General features: G+C 35.6%; 1 protein-coding gene across 2 annotated transcripts in view; it reads left to right on the top strand.

The window, feature by feature from the left end:
* ZCCHC7 (zinc finger CCHC-type containing 7) overlaps positions 1–22,914 on the top strand; it is a 237,280-nt gene that overhangs the window by 177,888 nt on the left and 36,478 nt on the right. For both annotated transcript variants that reach the window (XM_082843092.1, XM_082843091.1), the window contains exons 3-5: positions 3,039–3,082; positions 4,305–4,430; positions 5,591–5,761. In XM_082843092.1, coding sequence (XP_082699218.1) covers positions 3,039–3,082; positions 4,305–4,430; positions 5,591–5,761 — 341 coding nt within the window. The remainder of the gene's footprint in view (positions 1–3,038; positions 3,083–4,304; positions 4,431–5,590; positions 5,762–22,914) is intronic.

The raw sequence follows: 22,914 nt of genomic DNA, 5'->3' as shown, positions 1-22,914 counted from the left end.
GTTTTCTTTTATGGCACAGCCTTCTGTGACTTTTTTCCCCTTTCTCCCTAAATTCAGATATCTGCTCTTCCTCTGAATTTACCATAGTATCTTGTTTGGTTCTCTCCTACTCCTTTTCTTTTTATCTTTTTGTGTTTGCCTAAGTTATAAGCTCTTATCAGTTTTGTTTACCCTATAGCACCTTGCTTATTGTAACCTTTCAATACATGTTTGTTAAACAGCTAATTTAATGCAAAGAGAGTTATCAGTTATTGTTTTGATTACAGTTCTAAAGTCTGAAAAGAACCATAGTCCTGGATCTTAGCAAGACAAGGCTATAAAGCAGGTAAGAGTTGATATTAGGCATCTTTAGGGCAGTCCTAATTTTACACTTTAGGGCAATCCCATTTTATGTTCTGTGGCATTGGCTGGTACACACATAGAAGATGGGTGCTCCCAGGCCCTGTGGGAAGTTGTCTTTAAGGCAAGACACTCTGTGTTGGTTGCAAAGACCTGGAGGATTTAGGTAATGTAGGCTAAGTAACAATGTATTTGATTCCAGTAATGAATGAAAATTTGATAGAATCACAGAAACTTAGTGCTAGAAGATACCATGGATACCACTTTATCCAACCCATTACTAAACAGACTCAGAGAGGGTAAATAACCTGCCCGACGCCACACAGCAAATAAGAGATAGGGTTAAGTCTGGAGCCCACATTTCTGACAAGTCCCTTACCAGAAATTGAGCAGTGGAGAATTGGCTGCCGGTGGAAGTTGTAATGAGTTGCTCTTAGACAAAGCTTCCATTAGGTTGGGATTTGGAGTTAAGGAGCAAACAGGATAGGTATTAGAGTCAGTTATTGCTAGGGTAGAACCAAAACTGAACCATGAGTAGGGCCAAGAGTTGACTTATATTTTCCTTGTGATGTCTTTACTTCATTTACCACCCAGAAGTCTGATTTCATTTGTAATTGAAGCCTATTTTGTGTACTTGCTGACAAATTTTCTACAGTAAGAATATACTGTAGCTTGTCGAGGAGGAGTTAGTATGTAACCTAGAATATTGTTGAATTCCACGGGTATGTTAAAACAATCTAAATGGAGCTGATCTCCCTTGTAAACCTTTCCTTCTTTCAATATTCTCTGTTCATGTGTAAATTTATTGGAGTTTGGGGGTGGTAACAGTTGCTATTTTGCATTTCCTTGGTTTGGGAGTTCCTTTTTTAAGGACAATATTAAGCCAGTTTTATAATTAAAGTGATTTTAAGTGGTCATTTTGAGTTTTAATGATGAAGGACATGGAGGTACAAAAGGCAGCTTTGAAAGTTACAGCAAAGCATGCTCCTTAGACGAATCCTTTGAATGAAAGAATAATAGCATGGATGGTGATGATGAAGCTGCTGCTATTTAATGTATTCTCCACTCTCAGTATATGGATGCAGCCTCCGAATTTTACAAAGGAAATAATCATCAGCACAGCATCTCTGCTCTCCTATGGATTGGTCTTTTTGTAAAGCAGCCTCTTGGTTTTCTTAGTAAAGGTATTTTATTTTAAAATGTATCTCTAGACACTTACTCCTGGTAGGCCTGGGAAAATGTAGATTACTTCATGTCTCTTCAAAATTCCTTTCAAAGAAGAGTCAAGCTCAATTTGTGTTTTTGAGATAGAGAAGAAGAGTAGATAGGAGGAAGGAGGAAATCTTTGCTTTGGGGGAAGAAAAAATCTTTCAGTCCTTTGTTGACACCTTAACTTCTGCATTAGTCATATGTCCCTTCCTCCTTGGCCATGGATGGACCAAGGGAATAGCAGCCATTTGCAAGTTTGTAAAGGGGCAGTGCAAAGAGAAGAAAACAGCTGATAAAGAAAAATGTAGGGCTCCCACCCCCGTAGGTTTTTACAGTTATATTTTTAGGTTGGTCACTGTCTTCTGGATATTTGGCCTTCTGTTTTTGCTCTTTTACTTCACTATTTTTGATGTTGTAAAATATAGTGCTAAATTCCTAGCTCTAATCATGAGATAGGAATCAGAGTCCACCTTATAAAAATGTTACAGTGAGAAGCTGGCAGACACAGGGACACAGTTAATACTGATATTGGAAGGAAAAACCTTTCTTCTACCTACTTGGGTCTGAATGGTGGGGGGCCTGCGAGTTAACTGACAATAGAGAGAGTTACAGGAGAAAAGACCAAGGGTGGAAGCACTCAGTAATGAGTAACTCACTAAATAGCCAAAGGTAAAGGTTTGTATACTAACTTAACAAAAGGGAGGATTTAGGGCTTCAGAAGAAAGAAGGTTTTTTTGTTTGTTTGTTTGTTTTTTTGTGGTACGCACGGGCCTCTCACTGTTGTGGCCTCTCCCGTTGCGGAGCCTGTGCTCCGGACGCTCAGACTCAGCGGCCATGGCTCACGGGCCCAGCCGCTCCGCGTCATGTGGGATCTTCCCGGACCTCCCAGACCGGGGCACGAACCCGTGTCCCCTGTATCGGCAGGCAGACTCTCAACCACTGCGCCACCAGGGAAGCCCTGATAGAAGGTTTTGATGTGCTTGTTTACACAGTTTTGGGGGAATGTCCTGGTACCCAAGGTCAGTGACTTTCCTGACTAGAGACTTCTGGGTTGGGGAGAGGGCCTGTGGCAGCTGACTCACAAAGCAGGCTTTTAGTCAGATAAGGGAAGTTCAGATAAGATTTCTCTCTGCACCTGCTGTTGGGTTTTTGGTCCTTTCAGTGATATATATATATATATATATTTGTTTATAGTTTGATGGTTTTTAAAGCATTTTCACGTATCTCACTTGATTCGCACAATATTTTTTAGGTATACAGGGAAAATACTATTATTCCCATTTCACAGGTAAGGAAACTGAGATTAAGAGAGGTTAACTATTTGTTCAGAGCCACACAAATAATGACAGTGTCAAGATAAGATGTTAAGGGGTTCACATTTCTCACTACACCTTTGGGGTTCAATTTCAATACTGACAGATTGAATAATTTATTGTCAATCAAGTGCTTTAAAGGTGTCAAGATCTAGTAACATTTTATTTGTTTTGTAGGAGAAGATGGTGTAAACTGGTTCATCAGTGACAAAGACATTGAGGTAAAATCAAAACAATTTTGAAGTTATGAATAATAGAATAATAATTTTCTTTGAGGTGTAGTTTCACTTCATTATGATGACTTAATAAGCTTTTTAAAAGTAGCAGCAGTCCAAGTATCTTGTAAGAAAAAGTTTAATTTTAGTCTATGGGTGATTGAATTTTTCAGAAGCCTATTTCAGCCTTGATTTTTGTCAGTCAGTTAATTGCCATAATGATCTAGTCCCTTTCCCTTTTGTTTCTTTTCTGCTATGGTAAGTCCTCTCAGCCCATTTTGCCTGATACCACTAAAGATCAACACCGGAAATAACTGCTTCTTCAGTGTAAGGAAATGGTTAGTCTATATTTAGGATGTGGCAGGTGTTTGTCTTTGTCAATTATTAGCCTTAATTATGACAGATGGCTAGAAAAGAGAGTAATTTTACAACTTGGTGTAAGGAAAATGTTAAGAGATAATTAGATTGTGTCTCCTTTTGAGGCCTACTTGGCCAGTTCAGCAGAATAACAAGTAAAAGATGAAAGTTTTTTTCAAAGATGGAATTGTACCAAACAAGATAAAAGCATGGTTGGCATTTAGGTATTCCTCTTTAAATAGTCCATATGATATGCTTTGCTAATGTTCTCTTGCAAGATACTGGATTTTGGCTAGAATATGGGACAGCTAGAATTGGATCAGTGTAGGCAGAATGGATCTTAAAAGGACTCTAGGGGAAGGAAATTATCTCATTCTCTCTTAGAAATTAAAATCCAGTTTGTAGGCAGTAACCCTGGGCTGTTCAAAAGAAGGAATGTATTTGGTCACTATGTGGTTTTATAACTTTATAAAGGACAAAATCATAAAAAACACCAACCCCTAACTAAAAATTTAAGCAAGTTTCTCATTCAGAAAAATATGGTATATATCCAGATATATGTCAGCAATATCTTTGACTCTGAATGCCACTGGAATGTCTAAATGATGCATTTCAGTGCCCCTACTAGACCTGAACCGTAAGTAGAGAAAGATAAAAAAGAAATGGAACCATATGGAGAAGTGTAAAAGAATAGGAGAGATGGGCAGACAAAAAGTAGAGCTGTTTTCATGGCACCGCTTTTAAGTTTTTCTAACTCCTTTTAAGAATACAAAGTTCCCTGTTTCTAAGTTCTAAATTGAACAGATTTTGACTGTTAATTCTCTTGAACAGAGTGAAATAATTTTAATTCTTGATCTTTTTTTTCCCTTAGGCACAGATAGGTAAAAAAAGAACATCTGGAAGATGGACCCACCGATACTATTCAGTCAACAAAAACGTTACCTGTAGAAATTGTGACAAATGTGGCCATTTGTCAAAAAACTGCCCCTTTCCACAAGTATGTGAAATATGTAATGTGTCTTTCCACATTGTTAAAATCAAAATCATAGGGTTGGAACCCTTATAACCTTACAATTCAAATGTTATATAATATATGTGTTAAATTTCATATTACATGTTTATGTAGGTCGCAGCCTAGAGTAGTAGTAAAGAACAATGAATCTACAGCCAGAATCAATTTCAGCATCCCATTAGTAGTTGTACAACCTTAGGCAAATCATTTCACCTTTTGTGCTTCTCTTTTCTTTTCTATAAAATGAGAAGATTGAATCAGATTGATTCCTGAGACTCATTTCACTTCTAAACGTTCTACTTTATGACACGGCTTGTTTCATTGTGGGATAATTTTCATTGTTAGAAAATTATAATTTTAGGCATTTATAAATGTTTATTGATGTAAATTATGTTAAACAGATACATCAATCTTTGAAATAACACAGAACTCTTGGACATTTCTTTTTCTTTTTTTTTTTTTTTTGCGGTACGCGGGCCTCTCACTGCTGCGGCCTCTCCCGCTGCGGAGCACGGGCTCCGGACGCGCAGGCTCAGCGGCCATGGCTCACGGGCCCAGCCGCTCCGCGGCATGTGGGATCTTCCCGGACCCGGGCACGAACCCGTGTCCCCCGCATCGGCAGGCGGACTCTCAACCACTGCGCCACCAGGGAAGCCCCTTAGACATTTCTTGACACTAGTAAGCCCTTAACAAATATTCCTTCCCTTACCAACTTCCTCTCCCAAATGATTGCCTTTCAAATATTTGAGATGGCTCTCTTGTTTCCTCTTTGTCTTTGCCTGGCAAAGCAGCCTCTTTCTGTATCTGTTGCTCCTATGACCTAGCTTCCAGATCCTCATCATCCTACTTTCCCTCTCAGACACATTCCACTTTGCCAGTGTTCTACAAGACAAGGCATAAGAAATAGATGCCAGATGATAGTACATGCAGACTAAGCCTTTTTGGCAACCAACAGGATACAGATGGTTTTGTTAAAGCTCTGATTTCAGACATTTTGTTTGATTTTATAATTATGCTCAAGACCTTCATTGTGTTCCCAAATTGGAAATAACTTTTTATGGAATTATACTGAAAAAGAAACAGTAGCCTTCTATTTGAGACTGAAGTATTTTGCTAAAGAGATTTTCTGTTTGTCTGCCACATAGAAAGTCCGCTCCTGTTGCCTCTGCTCCGAGAGAGGACACCTCCAGTATGCCTGTCCGGCCCGCTTTTGCTTAGACTGTTCTTTGCCTATGTCTTCTACTCACAGATGTCTTGAAAGACCTTCCTGGAGAAAACGGTGTGACAGATGTGATATGATAGGCCACTATGCTGATGTGAGTATCCTGCATGTAACTAATTTGTCGGACTTTGGGGGCATTGTGCCAATCTGTAACCATCTGCCAGCCTACTTAAAAGCATGTTTACTATGCACTGTGTATAATGATAGTCATGTCCCTTTGGCCACTGATCATGTAAATCAGTGCTCTAATATCTCAGGATAGGGATCCTGCTGAATGGGTTCATCAGGAGGCAGCATCAATAAATCTTGTAAACCTGTGCTGGCTTCTTTGGCTTAATGTGCTTGCCAAAGTACGGGTTGTAATTAAAGAGGTATGTAATAAATAACATGTAAAATTTGTGTACCTATTCATTCATAGTTAGATGAAAATATATATATAAACACTTAACAGTTGTATACAAAGGTCTATATGAAGCCTGCCTTGATGCTGCTTATTGGTGGCTCTTGGTGGTATAATATTCTCATGCAAGAAGGACAAGCCACCAATACTTTAAATGTGCTTATCTTAGATCTTCTTTAGATTTAAGAAGACAAAAGTAACTTAGAAGACATTTCAGTTACTTGTAGCATGTTAAATTTTAGCACATTGTTATTTTAGACGTCTTTTGCATCATATTATAAATGTCTGTGGGATTTTAGTCACAATTTCAACCAGAAGTGCTTATAGAAGTCAGTATCTAAAAAAAAAGTAAGAATTTTTTCCCTTTAATTTGTGCTTCCCAAAGACATGATACAAAGCACAAATATTTTTAAAATTTTCCTTATATTGAATTGTACCTAGAGCCTTTTGCTTAAAAAATTAATATGACTTTCTGTTGGGATGAATTTCAGATTAAGACAAACTAGAATATGAATATTTGGTATATGTGTTTCTTGTGTAAATAATAAAAGAATTATTGATTGTAGTTTTTAAAGGATCTTTATAAACAAATCAAAATAGGATCACTGTCCTATAAGTTAATTTTTTTTCCACTTAATTCTTTATGAATGTGTCTCTGTCAGCTCATAAAGACTACCTTTCTCATGGCTAACTTTTATTCCATTTTTACCAATTTACCCAGCCATTTCTCTACCAATACATTTAGATTTATACTGTTACTCATTTTTTTTTTAAGCAAACATTGCTGCTGTAAACACCTTTTTATATATCTGCATACATGTAAGAGTATTTTGGTAAGTCATATTCTAAATGGAATTGTGTAATTAAAGTATATGTACATTTATCTCTGGATAAATATTGTCAGATTGTTCTAAAAGATTGTACCAGTGTATCCACTTGCTAGCAGTGTTTAAGAGTACTCTGAACCCTAGCTGTAATCAATCTTTAAAATTTTTGTCCCATCAGATAAGGAGAAAATGATATCTTACTGTTTTAATTTATATTTCTTAGGCCCCTAGTGAGGTTGAATATGAGTCTTAAGACAAGTTATAGAGATAGAAGTTGTCATTTCATTCCAAAGTAGTTTAAACTTATATTTCAATATTTACTAAGTTTTAAAAATAGTAAATTCTAAGTTGTCTTAGTTTTATTCTGTTGTTCTCTGCATTGAGTTGTCAATTATAATTTCTTAGAAAGATTTTCTAGTTTGGACGTTAGGTTTAAAAGCATATTTTTTAACTTCTTTCTTCCAAAGGACTCTTATAGGTATGGTCTAATTTGCGTGTGATAACAGAAGAGGCTCAGACATTGTCATGAGCAGGTTTTTTGAAATAAGAAACTATAGTACAGAACAGTTAAGAATGGTTTGTAAAAGGTTATATAATTAGCTGTGAATTAAATCTATAGCTCATTCTGCTTAACTTCTTAATTTTGGCCTCTAATGTATGTTAAACTCTTTATTTAAAATGGCCTTGAGGATTAATAACCCCAGTGAATATAAGTTTTTAAGATAGGGTTAGACTGTGGCTGACTTCAGAGAAGGCATCACCCTTTCTCCTAAATCTACCAAGACCTACCATTGGGTTTTTTTTGTGTTTTTTTTAATTACATGATGAAAGTTCTGGACATGAATTGATCTTTTCTCAGCCTGCCCACCTGGTATAGAATTCCCTTGGAGCCCAATCCAACCTGGGCTCCACTGACTCCTTCTGAAGAAACTTGAAGTCCTTCTACCATCCCAGAAGGTCTTCATGAGGATTCACTTGGGAGCAGTTTCATTCTGGCCCCTGGTTGCTGGGACTATTCAGCTATTCCCACACATGCTTTAAATCTGTCTTGAAACCTGGTCCTCCACAGAAAATATTGTTTCCCTTGCAACCTTCTCAAATGCTTGCTGCTCATTCTCTCTTGACCCACATACCTCTGAATTAGGTTGATTAGGATCAGCCTCTTTCTCACCTGCCATGACTGCTTCTAAATCATTTCTCCTCCCTCTTTGTGTAGGTATCCTTGACTCATTTAAAGCTAAAACCCTCTGACAATACTGTTCTCCACCCTTCTTTGTCATTTTCATCTTCTCACCTACTGGGATTTATGAAGCCCTGGGTAACTATAGATGCCCTAACCTCTTATAAATTAAGGAGATCAAGAAACTTCCATTTTTGCTTTATACATCCCTATAGCCACACCAGAATCTCTGTAATGCCAGAGTACCAGTTAAATGTGCAAAGAGAATTAGTAATGAAAACTCATGAGTCATACTCACATTCTTGCTATAATGACTCCTGAACTCAGCTTGGAAAGCTCTTTATTTGTTAACTACTATGTAAAAATATTTGGGTGAAATTCCAGAGTTTTGCAGTGTAAAGGATAGACAGATGACTCAAGGCCTACTAAAGTCTACCTGGATCACTGGTACCTCCCAAAGGAAGAGAATCTGAAGTATGTAAAGAATCCCAATTTTGAATCTACCACAGACTCTCTCCTCTTGCTGATAGCTTTTAAATAAACCAAGAATCTTAAACTGTCTATACACATTTATCTTGCACATACAGTCCCATTCTGTGGGCTATATCTGACATTACCAAGATAACAATAGCTATAATTAGTTGAGTATTTACAGTGTTTTAAGTACTATGCTAAGTTCATTACCTATTAAGGGGGAGTGGGAGTGCTTTGTTCACTGCTGTATCCTCAGTGCTTAGTAGGTGCTCAGTAGATTTTTGTGATTGCACCAGAGTCATTTATGTAATCCTCATTACCATCATATGAGATAGATACTATTTATTATTACTACCATTTTACAAAAGAGAAAACCAGGACATTGTAAGCTTAGGGTTTACCCAAGGTCTCAAAGTTAAAATGATGCTGTACTTCATGAATGTACATAGAGAAAGTTCACTTACTGACAGTCTAGACATTGTCAGTTTAACTCCTTCTCAGAAGATCCTCTCAAGTTTCTGTCTTAAACCTGCAGATATTGTGGATCTAATAAACAACTTTGATAATAAACTTATGATATTTAAAATATCAATACATTATAAAATAGACGAAGAAAAATATTTTCCAAATAAAAATAAATATAATTTATTTAAAAAGTTTTCAGCTCTTCAAAGAATTTCTGAGGATCAGCAAAGCATTGTAGACTGTTAATTTTCAGCCACAGAACCAAGTCTGTGATACCATAGAACTGTGCTTCTCACAAAAGACCATCTCAGCCTTGGCAGTCTCTGTTGTTGAGATTGTCACCCTTTTACATTAAAGCATAATGAGTGAGTTAATCAGCATTAGATATAATTGCAACCTGAACGTGAGTTTTCTTCCTTTCTCCAGCAATTTTTTCTCAAATTTCCTACTCAGTCTTCTATCCCGATTCATACTAAATAACTCCTTTAACCATCATTTATAAGAATAAAATGCCATCTATTTGTGGGGCGCTCAGCACTTGAGTCACTGCTTTAAGTCAGATTTTTAAATGTAGTGGGAGAAAATAATCCATAGGATATATTTCACTTGATTCCTTTCTTTAAATATTTGATTCTATAAAAAAGAATCTCTTAAGTATCACTGTATACTAAAATATTTTTAGCAACTCGAAAGTTTATTTTAAAAATGAGAACTCAATATAAGCTGTGTAGGCTTTCGCATAGACATTAGTGCCCAGTGAATGTCTCCTCAACAAATATATACATAAAACTGAAAACTAGTATTTTTTTAGTTTAATTTTGGTGATTTTTTTTTTTTAAGTTTAGTTTAATCATGGGGATTTCCAGCACGAAATGCAGAGTACCTAGTACAGGTGTCACCTCTTATCCTTTTCACAGTCTTATTGAGATATTACTGGCCAGAAATAAGACTGGCTGGAACACAATTGTTGAGCTGAATAATTAAGCCAAGATTTGACTTAAAGACTTCCTTAATTCAAATATTTGGTTTTGTTTAATAATTATTAGTTCTGCCTTTGTTCAAAAACATCTCCACTGTTCCACCATCCAAATAAACTTTCTATATTTATCAAAAATTTGTTGGTTGCCTACTACATGCTAGGCAGTAATCCAAGTACTAAAGAGATAAAGATGAATAAGATACGGTCCCCGCCTTTGTGGAACTCAGAGTATAGTAAGAAAGGCAGATGTAGGGGGCTTCCCTGGTGGCACAGTGGTTGAGAGTCTGCCTGCCGATGCAGGGGACACAGGTTCGTGCCCCGGTCCGGAAGATCCCACATGCCGCGGAGTGGCTGGGCCCGTGAGCCATGGCTGCTGAGCCTGCGCGTCCGGAGCCTGTGCTCCACAACGGGAGAGGCCACAGTAGTGAGGGGCCCGCGTACCGCAAAATAAATAAATAAATAAATAAATAAATAAATAAATAAAAAGAAAGGCAGATGTGTAAAAGAATGTAAAAAGTGATTTGTTGGAGATGCATCAAGAATGGTGAAAATTAAATAAGAGAGTATCAGAAGACTAAGCTTTGTGACTTGCAAATAATACATACTTGGAAAGTGTAGAAAATGACCTAGACCATAGGAGGGAGCCAAGTAACTCTGCCTATAATAACATGTCACCTGTCTTTGGAAATATCAGCTGCAAAGTAATGCCATAGGAATTCTCAATCCAGGTAAGTGAGTTTTCCTGTAATCATATGGACTTGAGACATACATGAGGGTCAGTATTTTCTGAGCATTTGTTTGCTTGCCTACTTGCTCTTATGTTTGAAGACAGGACAAAATAAGGAAGAAAATCGCTAGCCATTTCTGGACTGTTTTTCCTTTCTAACTCTATATCTTTTCCTCTCATGGAAAGTCACTTTTCTTTTTTTTTTTTTAATTAATGTTTATTGGAGTATAGTTGATTTACAATGTTGTGTTAGTTTCTGCTGTGTAGTGAAGTGAATCAGTTATACACATATATACATATATCCACTCTTTTTTAGATTCTTTTCCCATATAGGTCATTACAGAGTATTGAGTAGAGTTCCCTGTGCTATACAGTAGGTCCTTATTATCTATTTTATATATAGTAGTGTGTATATGTCAATCCCAGTCTCCCAGTTTATCCCCCCCCCTTCCCTCTTGGTAACCATAAGTTTGTTTTCTATATCTGTGACTCTATTTCTGTTTTGTAAATAAGTTCATTTGTACCATTTTTTAGATTCCACATATAAGTGATATCGTATGATATTTGTCTTCTCTGTCTGACTTCACTCTGTATGATAATCTCTAGGTCCATCCATGTCACTGCAAATGGCATTATTTCATTCTTTTTTATGGCTGAGTAATATTCCATTGTATATGTGTACCACATCCTCTTTATCCATTCATCCGTCAATGGACATTTAGGTTGCTTCCATGTCCTGGCTATTGTAAATAGTGCTGCAGTGACTCCTTCTGAATTATGGTTTTCTCCAGATGTGTGCCCAGGAGTGGGATTGCTGGATCATATGGTAGCTCTATTATTTTTAGTTTTTTAAGGAGCCTCCATACTGTTCTCCATAGTGACTGTACCAATTTACATTCCCACCAACAGTGTAGGAGGGTTCCCTTTTCTTCACACCCTCTCCAGCATTTATTGTTTGTAGATTTTTTGATGATGGCCATCTGACTGGTGTGAGGTGATACTTCATTATAGTTTTGATTTGCATTTTTCTGATAATAAATGATATTGAGCATCTTTTCATGTGCCTCTTGGCCATCTCTATGTCTTCTTTGGAGAAATGTCTATTTAGCTCTTCTGCCCATTTTTTGATTGGGTTGGGGTTTTTTTGATATTGAGCTGCATGAACTGTTTGTAAATTTTGGAGATTAATCCCTTGTCGGTCACTTCATTTGCAAATATTTTCTCCCATTCTGTGGGTTGTCTTTTCGTTTTGTTTATGGTTTCCTTTGGTGTGCAAGAGCTTTTAAGTTTAATTAGGTCCCATTTGTTTATTTTCATTACTCTAGGAGGTGGATCAAAAAAGATCTTGCTGTGATTTATGTCAAAGAGTATTCTGCCTATGTTTTCCTCTAAGAGTTTTATAGTATCTGGTCTTACATTTAGGTCTTTAATACATTTTGAGTGTATTTTTGTGTATGGTGTTAGAGAATGTTCTAATTTCATTCCTTTACATGTACCTGTCCAGTTTTCCCAGTGCCACTTATTGAAGACACTGTCTTTTCTCCATTGTATATCCTTGCCTCCTTTGTCATAGATTAGGTGCCCATAGGTGCATGGATTTATCTCTGGACTTTCTATTCTGTTCCATTGATCTATATTTCTGTTTTTGTGCCAGTACCATACCATTTTGATTACTGTAACTTTGTAGTATAGTCTGAAGTCAGGGTGCCTGATTCCGCCAGCTCCATTCTTCTTTCTTAAGATTGCTTTGGCTATTCAGGGTCTTTTGTGTTTCCATACAAATTGTAACATTTTTTGTTCTAATCCTGTGAAAAATGGTATTGGTAATTTGATAGGGATTGCATTGAATCTGTAGATTACTCTAGGTAGTATAGTCATTTTGACAATATTGATTCTTCCAATCCAAGAACATGGTATATCTCACCATCTCTTTGTGGCATCTCTTATTTCTTTCATCAGTATCTTATAGTTTTCTGAGTACCCATCTTTTGCCTCCTTAGGTAGGTTTATTCCTAGGTATTATATTCTTTTTGATGTGATAGTAAATATATCATAATTTAATACATTGTTTTAACCCTGGAAAGAATGATTCAGAGTATAATTTGTAACCTAACCACTTCTCCTCATTTCTACCACTATCACCCTGGCACAAGCTACGAGCATCTACTGCCTGGATTATTCTAATAGCTTCCTAAACCATTTCCCTGCCTCCTTGGCCCTTTATAGTCTGTTTTCAGCAGCTGACTGGGTAGTCCTTTTTAAACATAACCCAGATTACATCACTTCTCTGTCTAAAATCCTCAAATAAGACTTTGCATCTCCCTCAGAGTAAAAGCTAAAAGTCTTTACAGTCACCAACAAGGCCACATGTGGTCTGGCTTCTTGACAACATCTCCTATATAGACATCCCTGTTGCCTACATCCCTGTTGCTTACTCCACCTGGTCTCCTTACTGCTGTTTGAAAGACCAAACATGATTTCCCTCTACCTGCTGTTCCCTCTGCTGGGAATACTCTGCCCCCAGTTATCCACAGTGACTCACTCCCTCATCTCTTTCATGTCTCTGTTCAAATGTCCCCTTCTTAGAGAGCCCTTCCCTAACCACCCTAGTTAAAACCTCCAGCATTCCCTGCCCTTCTTCCCTGCTTTTTCTCTATAACACTTATATCTTACATTCTATATATTTTTCTCTCCCCTCTAATTAGAATATAAGTTCCATGTCTGTTTTCAGACACATTCACTGCTGTATCTCCAGCTTCTAGAATAGTGCCTTACCCATGTAGGAGCTCAGTGGGCTCCTAAATATATATGTATAATGGGATTATTGAATAAGCAAATGTGAATGAATTAGAGACCATAGACTTCACTTACCTACTCATGCTCTAGTCAAATGGTTCTGAAGGTTGTCCAATCCTACACTTAAATGTATAGGCTTGGACATTCTCAGCTTGACTCATTAAGAGGTAAACATCTATGAATAATGTTTCAAATCAAGTTTCAACTGGCTTTCTAAAAGGTATAATATCTACAATATGTGTAAAATAAAATGAAGTTTCTAAGGCAAAAGAAATCCTTTTTCTATATTTCCCTTTCACTATCTTTAGTAATCCTAGTGTTTTAAAAAACATTTGCAACAACAACAACAAAAAACATTTGCATTGCTCTCAAATGATTTTCTTCAGTGTCTCCTTTTTAAACCAATATTACAGGTATTGATGCAGTCCTGTGTTTTTGGTCTGTCAGCCCGCAGCTTTCATATGGAAAAATCTCATCTATCATTTTGTGATGGAATATACTGTATCTTCTTCATTGGCTTGAAAGGACAAATTCGAGAAAAGAAAATATAAAACTCAGATTATGATAACCTTTTATAATTCAAAGAATCATAGGCAAACATTTTCCTGCTGAACTTGATTGAAGTAAGGACAAACCACTGACTTACATTAGATCTCCTTAAGAAAATGAAAATGCCTAAATAAGAGTAGATGAGTAAAAAATAAGTGTAGTAAATGTGCCCTCTCCCCCCAAAAAAAACTTTAAAAAGTTTTTCAAGGTACTACAAAATAATTTGGATAAAAGCACAATGCTGAAGAAGGAAGGGAATAATTTTGAAAAAAAGATTATCTCTGAAAAAACTAAAATATCAGAGGTATATCATTATAATAGATTGATATGAATACTTAGTTTAAAATGTAGTTCTGCTGACACCTGAGCATTGAACCGACTTTTGAGAATAAAGAAAATCAGGTTAGATATACTTTGTTACTCTCATTTTTCACGATATTTCATTATTTAAAACATAATGTTGAAGGAAGAGGTCATGGCTGGGATTGATTGATTTGCTTAATAGAAAAATAATTGTTGAATAGGCTTATAAGATACTTATTTACCTGGGAGACCAGAATACGCCCCCAAGGAAGTTAAGTGTAGACTTCTATGTTAGAAGTCTCATTCTCTTTATGGGTCTTTGCAGAATTCATGATGTTAGTGAAAATTCATATGTGTTCATTGTTCAGAGAGTAAATCCCAGAATTAGTCATTAATAATATATTGGAACTGTTCCCAAACTACCTAAGAAATGAATATCTGAAACTTTTCGTGGTTAAAAATATGTTTAACCTTATGGAAATAACCTTAGCAGGGAAAAAGTTCTACATTTTTAACTGACGGTATGTAATTTAGTACAAAGCGTGAAGAAGAGACCAGTCTTTACTTTGAAATTCAACTGAATGGTATCCTTTCTAGTCATCTCTGACTAACCTGATGAATTCCACCAGCCTCCCCAAGTTTCCCTATAGCACATACCTCATGGCCTAGTATTAGTCACTTTCAGTAGAACTAGCAGATGGAGAGCAGGTTTACGTTTTCTTTATAGAAGCTTTAAGAATAAGTTTGTAGAGGATAGAGATGGTTCCGTTTCTAGACCCCCTAACTTACACCAAAAGAGGAGAAAGATTGTCCCTGAACAGTCTATAAAACAAGCAGCTCTAAAAATGAAAGGATAAATAAACTTTAGTATTTTATTGAGAATTTTATTTGGCTTAGGAATGAACCTAATCTTCAGTGCAGTCACATTGGGAAGACATGAGCTTTTGATAAATAGAGCAGCAGGCCACTGGGAATTTTGTTAAATTTCTGACTCATTCTATCATTATACTCCTCACCTTGGACTTAAATTTAACTTTTAAATCCAATAATAAGGACAAATTCTGAGACATAGTTATCTAAGTTATGAATTTGGAGAGTGAAATTAAGGAAGTCAGATCCTCATTAACACCTGGAAGGCTAAAAGTTTTGTTTACTAAGCATTACAGGCTAAGGTCAACTCCCATACATAAATATAAATATATATATAATATATATATAAATAAATAAAAAATATATATATTTTAAAATTCCATACAGCTTTTTGATTGGGTTCTGATCATCTCCCTCAAGTAGTACATAATGAAGGAAAATACAGCAACTGGAAAAGATTTTCAACCTCTAAAAGTATTCAAAGTCTTAATTATGGACATCTATCTTTCTTAGCTTACTCATCGTTAAAAAGATAGCACTCTTTTGATCCATGAACATGGATGTCTACATTTGTTTGTGTCTTCTTATTTCTTTCAGCAAAGTCTTATCGTTTTCATTGTACAGATTTTTCACTTCCTTGGCTAAATTTATCCCTAAGTATTTTGTTGTTTTTGATGCTATTATGAATGGGATAGTTTTCTTTGTTTCTTGTTTTGATGCTTCATCATTAGTGTAAAGGAATGCTACTGTTTTATGTAAGTTGATTTTGTAACCTGCCACTTTACTGAAATCATTGATTAGTTCCAAGAGTTTTTGATTAACTGTTTGGGATTTTCTTTATATAAGATCATATTGTCAGCAAATAGTGACAGTTTTACTTCTTTCTTCCCAATTTGGATGCCTTTTATTTCTGTCTTGCCTAATTGCCCTAGGTAGAACTTCCAGTACAGTCAACCCTCCGTATCCACGGGTTTCACATCCTTGGATACAAAGGGCCAGCTGTATGCATTGAACTATACCATTTTATACAAGGGACTTGAGCATCCAAGGATGCCAAGGATTTTAGCACCCGCAGGAGCTACTGGAACCAATCCCCCACAGATACCAAGGGACAACTATTACAGTGAATAGGAGTGGTGAGAGTGGGCAACTTTGTCTTGTAGCTGATCTCAGAAGAAACCCTTTCAGTTTTTCTTCATTGATTATAATGTTAGCAGTGGGTTTATTGTATATAGCCTTTATTATGTTGAGGTATGTAATGAATTACACTTATTAATTTGCGTATGTTGAAACATTCTTGCATCCACGTATAAATCACACATGGCCATGGTGTACAGTCCTTTTAATTGTTCTTTTTTAAAATTTATTTATTTATTTTGGGCTGCATTGGGTCTTTGTTTCTGCATGTGGGCTTTTCTCTAGTTGCAGTGCGCGGCTTCTCATTGCGGTGGCTTCTTTTGTTGCAGAGCACGGGCTCTAGGCATGCGGGCTTCGGTAGTTGTGGCTCGTGGGCTCTAGAGCGCAGGCTCAGTAGTTGTGGCGCATGGGCTTAGTTGCTCTGCAGCATGTGGGATCTTCCTGGACCAGGGCTCGAACCTGTGTCCCCTGCATTGGCAGACGGATTCTTAACCACTGCGCCACCAGGGAAATCCTGGTTTGCTAATATTTTAAGATAACACCTCACAACTGTTAGACTGGCTATCAAGAAGACAAGTGCTTGTGAGAATGTGGTGAAAAGGGAACCCCTTACACACTGTTGGTGGGAATGTAAATTAGTCCAACCACTATGGAAAACAATACAGAGATTCCTCGAAAAATTCAAAATAGATCTACCATATGATCCAGCAGTTCCCACTTCTGAGTATATACCCAAAAGAAATGAAATCAGGGTTTTGAAAAGATAGCACACCCATGTTTATTGCAGAACTATTCACAATAGCCAAGATATGGAAGCAACTCAAATGCTCATCAGTGGATGAATAGATAAAAAAGATGTAATATATATATCCAATGGGATATTATTCAGCCATGAGAAAGAAGGATATCCTGCCATTTGTGACAACGTGGATGTACCTTGAGCACATTATGCTAAGCAAGACAAGTCAGACAAAGATAAGTACTGTATGATATCACTTAAATGTGGAATCTAAAAAAAAAAAAACTTAAACCTGTAAAAAAAAAAAACCCAGTAAAATGGTAGTTACTACGATATTGGAGTGAGGGGATAATATTGATGGTGTTTGAGGGTACAAACTTGTAACTAGCAGTAAGTAAAGCACAATATAATGAATATAGTCTATAATACTGTACTATAATGATGTAATATGATAAATATTGCTTCCTTGACAATCATATTACCGTATATAAATCTATCAAAGTAACACAGCCCAGCCATACACCTTAAATTTACAAATTGTAACATGTAAATTGCCTTACCTGGTTTAGGGATGCTTTTACAGAACTCTTGGTACATTTATAAAAATCTGGGACAAAATGAATGGTCTTTTAATGGAGTAGATGATTTTCAGTGTAATAAAACATCCCTACTTTGCAGATCCCTCTATAATTATAATTCCTTCCCTGTTCCTCACAAACACCAGACATCTGATTGAGAAAACTAAAACTTGATCACATCTAAACTTTTCCATGAATAAGTTGATCAGAGACCTGTGCAGTCCTTGGCAGATACCACCTCAGTTCCCAATACTGGCAACATTCACATAAGCCTCCTTTATTTCCTTTGTTTTTCATTGTCTTTTCTTCTTTTTTTTTTTTTAATGAAGCAATAAAAAATAGTTACAGGCATATGTGAAGAAATGGTAGAGTAAAAATGGAATCAGAGATAACCCTAGATGAGATAAACTCACTACAGGAAATAGGAAACTGAGAAAATCCTAATTCATTCTTCACAGTGTGGATAGAGAAGATAGAGAAGCAATCCAAAGCAAAATGATCAAAGGAAATCCTGATCAAAAGAGCACACACTCAGTATGAGGGAGAAAAAAGGCCTACATCTAGACATATCCTAGTGAAATTTCTGGATATCAAACAAACAAAAATCATGCAAACAAAAAATCATGCAAACAAGAATATACATTACACATACACATACACACAATCAAATTTTCATCAAACTTCTCCTGTGCAATACTAAATTCCAGAAGGCAGCGGAGAAATCTCTGGAGGCCAGAGCATTCAAAGAAAAATAGATGACACAGCCAAGCTGTTGTGCATTTATAAATTTATTGGAAAAGTCAGAGAATAAAATTAGCAGCAATGAACAGTGAAATCAGGAAAGCATACAGTACGTGTCTGAATACTTCCTCTTAATCTGCTTTTAAACTTAATACTAATTTTAGAAAAAAATTCTTTAAAAAATTTAAAATCTATAATAATGTGGATCATAGATAATTCCAATAAAATAAAAGTTTGTTTCAACTAAAAAAAGAAAAAATAGGCCATGTAACTTTTAGGTTACTAATTTAAAATAAGGCAAAGGATGGGCTTCCCTGGTGGCGCAGTGGTTGAGAGTCTGCCTGCCAATGCAGGGGAAGCGGGTTCGTGCCCCGGTCCGGGAAGATCCCACATGCCGCGGAGCGGCTGGGCCCGTGAGCCATGGCTGCTGAGCCTGCGCGTCCGGAGCCTGTGCTTCACAACGGGAGAGGCCACAACAGTGAGAGGCCCGCGTACTGCAAAAAATAAATAAATAAAATAAAATGAGGCAAAGGAAACTTAATATAGCAAACAATAGGGGAAATTGGAAACAATAAGAATATAAAAAACAAAAAGGATGAGAACAAAATTAGGACCAAATATATCAGTTATCACAATAAATAAATATTAAATGCTCCTACTAGAAAACAAAGACACCAGTATCAGAAACCATAAAAGAAATAGAGGATAGATTTAAGAGAATAGATTTAACTTTTTTAAAAAGAAGTTTATCCAAAGAGACCTTTAATGAAGTTAAATGACAAACCACAGCTTGAAAAAGATTTTTATAAAATATGTCATGGGATAATTACCTATAATATATAAAATGCTCTTACAAATTAGTAGGAAGAAAAAAATGTCTCAATAATAATGATATTCAGTGTTAGGTTGTGCTGGGAAAGTACATTTGAATAACCTTTCTGGAGTTTAAGTGATAGATATTTGCAAAGATACAGCTACAAGAATGTTCACCTCAGAGTTGTTTATAATAATGAAAATTAGAAGCAACTCAAATATTTAACTTCAGGGCCAACTTAAGTGACTTAACAGTATGTCCCATATAATGGAATAACCTTAGGCATTTAAAATATGATGTGGAAATGAGTATTGAAATATAAAGAAGTTACTAGTATGTTAAATGAAATGCATAAATTTCAAAAGTTATGAAATATCCAATTTCTGTATAAATATACATATTTGTGTATATAGATTTGCATAGAAAAAGTTTGAAATGAAGTATTCCAAACTGCTTACTATAGTTATATCAAGAATTATAAAGGTTTTTAAAATTTCTGTTGGTCTTTATTTTCTGTTTTTGTAATGAACATATATTCATTTTATAACTTTTTACCTTGAAATTTAATGTACATTTTTCTGTTGCTGCTTATAAACATTTTAGGAATAGTGTGGTATGCAATCTAAGCCTATATTCATTCTTTTTTTTTCTTTAATAATAAATTGACTCTTTTTTCTTTTGATGTTCAATTTATGAATATGTATAGATTTATGTAAACACCATCACAACCAGGATACAGAAGAGTTTTACCACCCTGAAAAACTCCCTCATGCTTTATAGTCACTCTCCCCTCATCCTTAACTTCTAGCAACCGTTAATCTGTTCTCTATTACTATAGTTTTGTCCTTTCAAGAATGCCATGTAAATGGAATCATACCGTTGTAAACTTTTGAGACCAGCTTCTTTCACGTAATATTTTGAAGACTCATATGAGTTGTTGTATGTATCAGTAGTTTGTTCCTTTGTAGTATTCCATTTTATGGATGTACTACAGTTTGTTTATCCATTGAGGCACATTTGGGTTATGTATAGCTTTTGACTATTACAGATAAATGAATATTTGTATACAGTCTTTGTGTGAACGTAGTTTTCATTCCTCTGGAGTAACTTTCCAGGTGGAGATTACAGATCCTATGATAACTGTATGTTTAACTTTATAAGAAACAGCCATATTGTTCTCCAGAGTATGCATACCATTTTGCATTCCCACCAGCAAAATGAGACTCTCAGGAAGATGAGAGTTCTAACTGCTCTGTATCCTCACCAGCATTTGTTATTGTCAGCATTTTTTATTTTGCCCATTCTAATGGTTGTGTAGTACCTATCTCTTTGTGATTTTAGTTTGCATTTGCCTAATGGCTAACAATATTGAATATCCTTTTATATGTTTATTTGCCATCCTTATATCCTCTTTGGTAAATTGTCCAGATACTTTCCTAACTTTTAATTAGAGTGTCTATTTCTGATTGTTGGGTTTTGAGAGGGTTTTTTTCAATATTTAGGATATGTCTTTCATTGGATATGTGATTTCCATAAATTTTCTCCCAGTCTATTACTTGTCTTTTTATTATTCTCTTGACAGTTTGTTTTGTTTGTTTGTTTGTTTGTTTGGCAGAGCAGAAGTTTTAAAATTTGGTGAAATCCAATATATCAGTTTTTTCTTATATGGATCAGGCTTTTGGGGCCGTTTCCAAGAACTTGTTACCCAACTGCAATTAGCAAAGATTTTCTCCTGAGTATTCTTTCAAACAGTTCCATATTTTATATTCAGATCTATGAGCCATTTTGAGTTCATGTTTGCATAAAGTATGAGGTTTAGATCAAGGTTAATTTTTTTACTGTTGGGTGATCAATTGTTTGCTATTTGTTGAAAAGACTGTTCTTTCTCCATTGAATTGCTTTTGTATCTTTTTCAAAGATTAAATGACCACATTTGTGTGAATTGATTTCTGGACTCTCTGTTCTGTTGCACTGATTTAGGTACCTGTCCCATCACCAATACCATACTCTCTTGATTTCTGTAGCTTTATAGTAAGTGTTAAAATCGGGTAGTTTGATTTCTTAAACTTTGCTCATCTTTTATGAAATTACTGTAGCTATTCTTGTTCTTTTCCCTTTCCATTTAAGTTTTACAATGAGTTGTCTATACCTACAAAAAATCTTGATGGGACTTGGATTGATATTGTGTTCAGTCTGTGTAGATCACTGTGAGGAGAATTGACTCCACTATTTTGAGTCTTCCAATCCATGAACATAGTATATCTCTCCATTTATTTAGATCTGTAGTTTCTCTTGTCAGAGTTTTGTAGTTTTCAGTATATACAAATCCCCTCATATTTAGGTTTATACCTAAGTATTTCATTTTCTTGTAAATGGTATTGTTTCTTAAATTTTGGTTTCAATTTTTTATTGCTTGTATATAGAAAAAAGTTTGGAGTGAAATATTCTGAAATGTTTGCAATTATCTCAGATGGTAATTATCTCAGGTGGCTTTTGTATTTTCTATTCTTATAATGAATATGCATTACTTTAATAATATTTAATGTTATTTTATTATTTTTAAAAAAAAGCTTCTGGGGATAAAATTAGTACAGTCTCAGCACAACTTTGGACCTAAAGGTGGTTACTCATATACCTGACATATCCTGGATGCTATAAGATTCTTGGGAGAAGATGAAAAGAAAATTTTCCCAGGAGAATTCTGTGAGAATCAGAGAACTAGAACTGAACGACAGGGCATGATTATAAATAAAAGGAGTATAATGTAGTTGGCTAAGATGAATTAGGATTATTTTCAGTGATTTGAACCAGTTTGCTCTTCTATGTATCTGTTGTTTGTGATGGACTTTGTATAATTGGTTTATAAAGAAAGTCTAAATTTTCATTTTAAAATTATTTTACCTTTAGTTTATCACTTACTAATCTGGTTTAAAACTTCTGGTGCCTGCTAGTGAGCTTAAGGAAACAGGGTGGTATAGCACCTTTGAGAACTAGTTTACAGTTACTCAGAACATAAGTACCAATACCAAAGGGGTAATGAAATCAGCTCCTAGCAGTTATAATTAAAGGGTGTCATCAGCATAGAGTTTTAATTGTTTTTCAGGGGATGTTTTGTTTGCTTGTTTAAAAATGGGAGATCTGAGTGTGCTGAAAGTTATAGAAAGAGGGAGTTAAGATGCCAGAGAGCCGGAAATAAGACCTCTCTCTTGACCTGTGTACATGGATTATATACTCACTACTAAAGTGGCCAGATAGGTTATCAAAATTATAGGGATCTATCCCTCCAAAGTTTCTCCTTTCTGCTACGCACTTTCCCAGCCTTCAGGTGATAGATCTCTGGTTCTATAAGAAAGAAAGGCAAGAGGGAAAGGCTAGTAAGGAAGCTGGGGTTGTTATTATTGTTTAAACATTGTTGAAAAAAAGAATCAAGTAAGCTTGAGTAAACTGAAGAAGGGTATATCAACTTTGAGAATGATGTGGAGTACTTTTGGTTTTTACCCGTGATCAAAATATTTTAAGATTTTTTTAAGTCCAAAGCTTAACTATAAAATACAAGATCAGATTTATCTGATCAAATATTCTTTTTTATATATTTTCAAACAACTAAAAACATTACTGAGGTGACCTCAGTTGAATATAAATAAAAATAGGTACTTGCCCATAGTAGA

This window comes from Leucopleurus acutus (genome assembly GCF_964270905.1).
Source record: "Leucopleurus acutus genome assembly, chromosome: 7".
NCBI lineage: Eukaryota > Metazoa > Chordata > Mammalia > Artiodactyla > Delphinidae > Leucopleurus > Leucopleurus acutus.
Note: the sequence above shows the minus strand (reverse complement) of the source record. Positions and strands in the feature narration are given on the sequence as shown.